We start from the raw sequence: 9521 nt of genomic DNA on the forward strand, positions 1-9521 counted from the left end.
TGGCCCCAGCCAGACTGGACTATTTCTCACTCCCTCCTGCTACACTCCGCTCTGCATGCTGCTCTCTCCCTCAGCCAGGGCACTAAGAGTCTGAGCTTCCGCAGGCCCTTCCTCCAGGTCCCCCCAGCCGCCCTTGCCCGAATTCTCTCCATCCCATACTGAGCACTTGCACCAGCCTTGTCTGGCCTTCCCAGCCCTCCTCCTAGCAGCTGAGCCGCACCCCAAAGCTGGCAGTCGATTCCAGCTCTCAAACCCTGCTTTGGGTCACTTCCCCACTCAAGGACCCACGAGGGCTCTTAGTGCTTGACTCATCAAGTTCAAGTTCCCTAACATGGTTTTTGGACTCCTTCTTTATGTGACCCCTTCCTCCTCGGGTCGACTCCACTACCCGAGGAGGAAGGGGTCACCCTTTCCCTCTCCCCTCTACCTGCAGCCTCTGCTCACACCTCCTCATTCCCCACCATGCATGCCGTACTGGTTCCCATCCCTATTCCCGCACTCAGGCTGTTCCCGCCAGCACCCCAGCCAGAGAGACCAAGGTAAAACAACATTGTCTGGCCCCCATATCCCCCCAGCAAGGGCATTGGATTTGCCCAGGCTCCCATCAGGCTTGGCAAGGCCCTGATCCCTCTCTATTTCAGCCCCACCACCTTCTGGAAGGCCCACTCTCTCCCCTCCTCTCTTCCATTTGCTCAAATTCTAAACTGGACTTAGAACAGGAGACAGACTTCCTCAACCATCGCAGCACAAACCAGTTGTTTCTTTCCCTGGACCCCAAGGCCCCCTCTGGTCAGAACCCCCAAGTCAGGCATTAATTCGTTTCCGCAGCATAGTTCTCTCTCCCTCTCCCACTGGGCATGGTGCCTTGAGGGCCCTTCGCCCAGCTGGGACCTCTCCCAGGAAGGGGGTAGGGGAGGCGGTCAGCACATTCATGGATGCCCTGATCTCTAGTGACCATGTCCATTCACAGCCCAGCCTGAGAACAGGACTTCAGTGGGCCCTAAGGACATCCACCCAGGGATTCCCCAGGGAAAGAACCTTCTATCAGCACCCGCCTTACCCCTAACAAGTGTCAGTGAGTGTGTGTTCCAGTGACTGACAGCGACTCCCCAAGACAGCCCTGTTGGGCCATTTTAGGTATTAGAGCTTTTCTTTATAGCCAAGCCTCCTCCTCTCTATAAGAAGCTCCATCTACTAGGCTCTGCTTTGAAGAGCAACAGAAAATAAGCCAGTTTGTCCTTTGACACATTCTCACTCCCATTCTGTACCTGCCCCTTATTCCCCTCTCCGCACAAAGCCGCCTGGGTGTTGCTAGGAGTTCTGATCCCCCTCACCGCTCTGGCGCTCCTCTTTGGAAGGCAATGCTCAGAGTTGGCTCTCTCCTCTGAAAATCAAGGCTCTCTTTGGCTCATGTCTCCTGGCATGGCTCCATTTTCCAGAATCTCCCAAAGATGCTCACCCATGGCCTGCCCAGTACCCTACAGTGAAATTCATCGAGACCTAGAGTTCGAACTAACTAAAATGGCACCTAGCAATTTCCGTGATGGAGAGCAGGACGTTAGTGTCAGGGCTGAAGGGCCCCAAGCCCTCTTCTGGGCCAGTTAACATCACATCCATTCTCTTCCACGAAGCAACGTGGTGCCTTCTCACCCAGATCTGACACTGGGCACCTTGGGAAAGCCGTATGAGAATCTCAGTGCCACCACCCCACACCCATTAATGTGGCTACTATAAACACACGCACACGCATGCACACACGCACACACGCACGCACGCACACAAGCACACACACGAAATAGAGTTTTGGCGAGGATGTGAAGAAATTAGAACCTTTATACACTATTCCTGGAAAAATAAAATGGTACAGCTACTGTGAGAAATAGCATGGAAGTTCCTCAAAAAAATAAAAAATAGAATTACCACATAATCCAGCAATTCCACTTCTGTGTATATACCCAAAAGAACTGAAAGTAGAAACTCAAAGAGTTTCACAGCAGTATTATTCACAATAGCTAAATTGTGGAAGTAACTCAAGTGTCCACTAACAGATGGGTGGATAAGCAGAATGCTATATACACATCTAATGGAATATTCAGCCTTAAAAAAGGAAATTCTGACACAGGCTATGACATGCATGAACCTTGAGGACATTATGCTGAGTAAAATAAGCAGTCACAAGTCAACGATATGGTACGATTCCCTTTATCTGAGGTACTCAGAGCCATCAAATTCAGACATAGAAAGTAGAAGGGTGGTTGCCAGAGGAAGGTGGTGGGTGGGGTTTTTTGTTTTATAAAATGAAAAGCGTTCTGGGTGTGGGTGGTGGTGATAGTTGCACAATGATATGACCGTACTTAATACCACTGACCATGCACCCAAAAATGGCGAAGATGATACGTCAAGTGTATTTTACCACAATAAAAAGCTAGATTTTAAACATCTCAGGGCTTCAGTTTCCTCACCTAAAAAAGAGCAGGATTTTACTAAATGGCATCTAACGTCCTCTCACTCCTGTGGCTCTGTGCCTGATGCATGCCCACCTCTCTTCTGCAAGGCCTAGCACTCCGGCAGGCAAGAGCCCTGCAGCTCCCTGATGAAAACAGTGCCTGGCACCAGGTAAGCGCTCAGGAAGTGTTTATTGGTAGAATGGATGGGAGACAGGTGGACGGAGGTGCCCTCCACTAAATCCTAGGCCCACTGGCAAATAGAGAAGCTAGCTAGGTGGACTCTTGGCTGCCGTCGTTTAGAAGAAACCCAGAAGCCCACCTGGCAACATCAGGTATTTACATCAGCAGCACCAAGGGTATCTGAGAAGAAAGCAAAACCAGGGATCCAGACCCCCACCCCTGAGCTAATCCCCTTACTGCTGTGTGACTGTGAACCAGTCACCTAGCCTTTCTGATCTCATTTGTTCCTCTGCTCAATGTGCCGCTCCTGCCTACCCAGGATGTGCTCACGCCTGCCCAGACTTCAGCACAAGTCACTGAGGGCCCTGATGGCCCAGTGTCATGGGAAGGGCTCTGAAGACCGCAGATGCAGCACAAGTGAGAGTGACATTTGTCATTATCAGCAGCTACAAGGGCAGGATGGACTCCAAGGTGCCAGGAGGCTGAATCAAAATCCCAGGTCCCCCTCTGAATAGCTCTGTGGCCTTAGGCCTTAGGTCCCCATCTGTGATGCTGAATAATCACAGCACCTCTCTCTCAGCATTGCTGTGAAGAATAAGTGAATTTTTTTTTTCAGAAGATGGGCAAATAGAAAGTTCCATACAAGGGTTAACTTTTCCTTATTGCTCTGATTACTAAACTGTCATCCCCAATTCTCTATTCATTCCCCCCTTCCCCGCCCCCCCCGCCCCACACACACACACGGATGCCCTGCCCCAACCTCCGACTCACAAGGACATTTCTAGCACCGTCTGTGGGGCTGGCCGGCCTCGCCCAATCCAGGTCCCCTGGATGCCCGGCTGTGTGTGCAGAAAGGCTCAACATCCGGCTGACCTCGGTGGCCACTCCATTTGGCTATCACCCTCGGGAAATTCCTTTTGACTCTTATTTTTCAGAAATCAAGAAAAGCTGCCTCAGCTCTTTCCAAGGATCAGGAGCATCCGTGGCAAACAAGGCCTCTCCCCTCTCTCTCCTGCCACCCGCCGGTGGACCCCACAGGGAGGCGGTGACCCTAGGACCCTTCTGCCCAAGGCCTTGAACAACGTCTGTTGACTAAGACAAAAACATGGATTGAAGATTAAGCCACTTTGCCCTGGCCGGCCTGGCACAGGCTGGAAAATGCGTTTGGCCAGCAGGGCCCAGAGGCTGGGCCGAAATCCTGTGCCATATGATGATGGTCCAATGGGGCAGGATTTAAGCAAGATGGGCGGTGGGGGGCCTGGGAACAAACAGAAAACATGACAGACAGACAGACAGACAGTGTGAGGCAAGAGGGAGGGGGCAGGGATGCCAGAGACCAGCCCCACAGAGGCCGAGGGGCAGGCAGAGAATGGAAAAGGAAGGAAAAATACTCCCGCCCTTTCCTCTCTCTAGTGAACCTGCTCAGAGTACTTGCCCCACCTGCTGTGAGGAAAACAGGTGCTGAGTGCTCTCTGCGGGGAGCCAAACTTTCTCCTGGTTTCCATGGGCCACTTTCCCACTTCCCAGGGATAACACAGAGCTGCTAGCCGAGGCTGGTCCCCTAGTAGACCCTCAATGCCCATCAGCAAGGAGTAAAAGCAACAGCAGTTTAATCTGATTAATTTTGAATGCCTTTCTTCCAGCCATTCAACAAATATGTATTGAGTACCTACTGAGTGCCAGACAGTGGGGATACAGCAATGAACACAACAGATAAAAATCCCTCATCACCATGGAGTTTACATGCTGGCGTTTGGGGAGCCTCCTAAATAAGATAAGCAAGTAAGACCTTAGCACCTTGGCATATCAGACGGGTGATGCATGCTGGTGGGGCGGGGCAAAGAAAGCAGGGAAGGAAGGTGGGGTTGCTAGGGGAAGGGAAATGCTGACATCTGAGTAAGATCTGTTGGGGCTGGAAAGAGTCCTGTGGGTATCTGTGGGGAAAAGCAATACCAGGCGGAGGGACTAGCAAATGCAAAGGCCCTGAGGCAGCCTCCAGCAAGAAGGCCTGGAGCAGAGTGAGTAAGGGAGAGAGCTTCTCAAATCAGATGAGGCCGGAGAGGAAAACTGTACTGCAGGGATGTGTGGGCCGGTGGATGAATACTCCAGTGAGGTGGGCAGCCATGGGAGGGTTCTGAGTGCCAGACAGTGGGGATACCTAAGCTTACAGAGCAGGTACGATTGCTAACTCCCAATCTGCAGAGGGGAAACTGAAGTCCAGAGAGGTTAAGCAATATGTCCAAGGTCGTAAGCCCAGGGACTGAAGAACCGGGATCCAGAGGGAGGCAGTCGAACTCCCTAGCTCCTGACCACTGCTGGGGGTCATTCTGAAAAAGCACAATCCGGTGTCACCTCTGTGAAAGTCAAGGCCCCCTGCACAGGTCAGGCACGTCACAGAGACAGGAAGCGTCCATGAGCTCACTCAGGCAGGAGCCCCTTCTGGTACAATCCCGCAAGCTGGAATGCCAGCCTATTCACTTTTGTCCCAGTTCCTGACCCCTCCTCACATTAACAAAACTCAGGAGACTCCCCAGTGGCCAAGCATCTGGCTTCTGCCTGGAGATCCCTAAACCCTGGACCCCCCAGCCATCCTAGACCAGCCAAGGACATTCTGTTCTTGGGGGCAAACGGCAGTTGCTTTGGAATGATGAGCCATTCGCTCATCCCACCTCACTCCTCTCACTCGCCCTCCATGGTGTCCCTCTGCGATCACAGATTTGTCACTGGCAGCTCCAAGCCAGGCCTGCACTCTCTGACTTCAGCCCCGAGCATCCAGCCCCCACGCCCTGCTGTTTTCAAATGACTTTCAACTGGGCTCCGTGTGAATAACACCCTACATCTGGAGCAGCACAGCTTGGGCAGAGCTAAAGCCCAAAAGGGGTTGAGCCCCGTGAGACAAGGGAGGATGGGTCCCTGCAAATAAGGGAGCTAGCTCGGCAGGGTGGGCAGAGAGCAGTGCCTCTGCTCCGGGTCTAAGAGGTGTCCAAAAGTCACAAGCACTATCACACACTTCATTACATTAACGACCCTGAATGGAGGGAATACTTAACAGCACTGACACTTTTGAGTATCTAGTTCAGTCTCTCTCTCTGACAGAAAGGGAAACTGAGGCCCAGAAAGAGGGCAGGCCCGGCTCATTGTCACATGACAAATGGACATTGGAGAAGAGAAGGAGACCAGATGGCCTGACTAAGATTCCAATACCCAGTCTGAGCCGGTTGCCACACAGGTGTGTGAACACCTGCAACTTCCCGGGCCCCATGACACCCTTGCCCCCTCTGCACCAGCGGATCAGGTTGTGCACACAGGCCTACATGCACGTGCGCACGTGCACACGCCTGACCCCTTCCCTTCTAGCCTCCAGGACCCTGCCTGCCTCTGGCAGCGGGTGGGGAGCAGGAGGGACCTCTGAAGGGTAAGAAGGCAGTGAGAGGGCAGGGAGGAAAAATTCCCAACATTCCGAATCGGCCCAGCTGGGATCGGTCTGGAGCAGGCTGCTCTCCACAGCCCACAACTCACAGGAGCCCTGCTCACCGCCCCCCTCCCACAACTCCTCCACCTCCCACCCTTCCATGCTTTTCTGGAAGCCCAATTAGGGGAGGGAGGGAGGAGTGGGGGACATGAAGAGAGAGCAGAAAAGCAGAGTCAGCCAAAAAGCTTGGAGATGGACCAAGACACCTGAATGTGAGTAACTGCCCAAGTAGGTGAACTCTGGGTCGTGCTATCCATCCCACTGCCTCCTGCTGAAGGGTACCTGACCCCAGACCAGGTGGACGGAAGATGGCATCCCCTGGTTCTGTAAGCGACAGGACAACAGGCACCTGGCCAGACCTAGAGACAGGCGAGATGCCCTTTTATGGGTTTTTCCAAGGACTTTAGTCTCCAGGTTGAAATAGGAGGCCCTGTATCCCATCAGAAGGACCTCATGACTCATTTCCTCCCAGTCCGGCTTCAGTCTGGGGACGCGGACCCCTCCTTCCCCTTACCTAATTGCCCAGCACCCTTGGGGGCTCTCGGCACGGCACGCTTGGGTCTAAAGTAAGCTGCAGCTGGGAACAGAAGAAAGAGGGGAGGAGGGGCTGGCAGGGTAGGGGAACAGACTGTCACTCACCACCAGTTCATGGTTGGATGGAGGAATGCACGGGGCAGCCACCTATGGGAGGAACAGAGAAAGGGCAAGGTTAGCATCTTTCATCCCCATAGAAAACCAGGGCCTCCTGAGATCATTCCACAGCCCCCACCTCCATGCTAGACATCCCTTCCCTCAACTCACACACGCCGACGCTCTCCAGTTTGAGAGTTCGTAGGAGACTATCGGTAACGTGGGAAAATGCTTATTAGGCAATCATGCTCAGTGGGGAGATGGAGCAGCAAAAGGCAAATGAAATGTATGTCACAACTTTTAAATTCTAAAAAAAATATGCGGACGCCGAAAGATTGGAAGTCAATGCACCAGCATTTTAATAACGGTGGGTTAAAAGGTAATAAAAGTAAGGATTTTTTTTTCTTTGCTTTATTTTCTAAATACCCCGCAATATGGTAGAATTTGTTTAAAAAATTTTTAAAACATACTTAAGACCTCTAGAAAGGGAAGTCACCTCCTTCATTCTCCCTAATGCCAAGATATCTCACCCAAAGGTCAGAGCTGTAGACAGCTGGCAGTTTCCCAAAGCGTGCGAGAAACAGGTTGGTGAAGGGCCCCTGCCAGCTCTTCCAAAGAAAGTCACCCGCATCACAAAAGTGCAAGGCCTTGAGAATTGAAAGCACCCTCTATGGGTGAGCTATTATTTTATCATCATCTTCATCTTCCTCTCTGATGCGGGGTGGGGGTGCCAACTTGGGCCTCCAGACAGAGGGAGGGGAAGGAGGGCGGGCTGGATTGCTCCCTACCCTAAGATAACATCCCTCGGCCAGGCCAGGCAGCCAAACCTCTACCCTGACAATTAGCAGGGGCCTTTATCAGAGACTCAATGTGTTCCTTTTTTCTAGCTGGGACACGTTTTTCTTGGAGCTCATACCTCTATCTTGGCTCCAATTCCTGACCCAAGCACCAGGCAGGGGCCCACAGAGGGACAAAGGGGGAGGCTCTCCCTAGGGCATGAGGGTGTCTGGGCACAAGCCGTGGATGGCCAAAGCGGGGGTGGCTGCCTCCTCGGACAGGACAGTGGGCAACCCCTGCCCCCCAGCCGCTACCCCAGTGGAGCAGTGATGGTGACAGCCTGCAGCCCTGGCTGGGGCTGCCTGTTCATAGAGTCCATCCTCAGCCAGGCCTTCCCTCCACCTGATCCCTTTTGTCATCTGATCAGCCCGAGGGATCCCCCAGGCTTGACACGCCAGTCCAGAAGGGGGCAATACCCACATGACAGTGCACCCCAAGCTCTGGAAGGGTGGAGAGCCTAGGAGCTAGTATCTCTGGTTCCTGACCCAGCAATGCTACAGGCTCCCTGCCCACCCATTCTCCAGCAGAGGCCTGCGTTGAGTCTCAGCGTCTATTGCCCCGTACTGAACATCGCTCCAGGACTAGTGGGAGAATCACATATGAGACCAAGGAAAGGAGGATCTCACACTTATTGAATATGTACTATATGACAGGCATTGCTATCAATGCTTTACTTATGTTAGCTCATTTAATCTTTTTAACATCCCAATAAAATAGGTATCGTTATACCTCTAGTCGAGGTACAGAGGGAACAGAGAAGTTAAATAACTTGCCCAAGGTCACACAGCTGATCAATGGCCAGGGATGGGGTGGAGGGCGCCAGGCAGAAAGAGAAGGTCCCAGAGGTGTCTGTGGCCTGCAGGCCTCCCCGCCTGCCTTGTGCACCAGACAAGGTCTCACCCTCGCGGGACGCTGCTCTCCCTGACAGGCACATTCATCAGGACTCCTGCATCTAGCACTGGGCTCCTCCCTCTCTCCTCCTGCCCCAACAGCCCCACACCCCACTCTGGAGCTTATAGGTTTTAACCTCATGGAGCCAGGCCACGAGTGTCTCGTCTCCCCGCACCTGTTATGACCCATGGGCCCTCAGGCCTTGGGTGGGAGCGGGTGCGATCCACAGGACCGTGCCCTGCTTTGCTCCTTTCCTTGTTACATGAGGGTGGGCTTCTACTCTCCATTCTGGACCAGGATTGCAGAAGTGAGAGGGGTTACAAATAGACGGGCAGAAACGGACAGGTATCCTCAGAGACAGGGGAGGGCCTCTCTCCCAGCACCATCCTGAGGAAGTGGAAAGAATGAGGGCCCAGGCGTCCTGACTCCAAGTCCCTTCCCTGTTTCCCTGAGGTAGAGACACCCCTTAAGGACTTAGATCTAGGGGCAGCTGTGGACCCCCAGACAGAGGGCCTAATGCCCGTGTGCCCCAGCCGTCTCCTCCGCCCGCCACACACAACTGCGCCTTCCAGCCCACTTTGTTGTGTATTTCCATGTTTCTTCTCTCCCCACAACCCCCCTCCGCTCTAAGCAAAGAAATGTTTCCTTAAAAGGCTCTCTCCTTCCCTCCGGCACCCTGGCCCCTGGCCACCCTCTTAGGAGCCTGGAATGTGCCAGGGAGAGCCAGGGCCCCCTGCCACTCTGTGGCCGGTGCCCTATGGCCCTACACTCCTAATGTTGGCAGTGATTACTCCCACTGCCCCCTGGGGACGCAAACTAGGAACCCTCCCTCTGCAGAGTGGGCAGACTCCAGGGTATCTGCAAGGGCCCTCAGTGCCAGCCCTGTCATTCATTCCTGTCCCCAGGGCTAGCAGTGCAGGATGGCAGGGCTCAGGCCAGGCCCAGGAAGTCAGCCTCAGGCGAACCTCCTTCCCTAAGGTACCTCCAGCAACCCATCTACGCAATGGGCGCTGAGCGGGCCTGATGCTCAGTCTTACCACCCAAAAAAAAAAAAAATCTAATAA

General features: G+C 53.4%; 1 protein-coding gene across 1 annotated transcript in view; it reads right to left on the reverse strand.

Moving 5' to 3' along the window:
• Window positions 1–9521, reverse strand: part of TNS1 (tensin 1) — a 206022-nt gene that overhangs the window by 107900 nt on the left and 88601 nt on the right. Inside the window, 1 exon segment of the mRNA XM_039844732.1 lies at window positions 6739–6780. Within this exon segment, the coding sequence (XP_039700666.1) occupies window positions 6739–6780 (42 nt within the window).

This window comes from Pteropus medius, unplaced genomic scaffold (assembly GCF_902729225.1).
Source record: "Pteropus medius unplaced genomic scaffold, Ma_sr-lr_union100, whole genome shotgun sequence".
Classification (NCBI taxonomy): Eukaryota; Metazoa; Chordata; class Mammalia; order Chiroptera; family Pteropodidae; genus Pteropus; species Pteropus medius.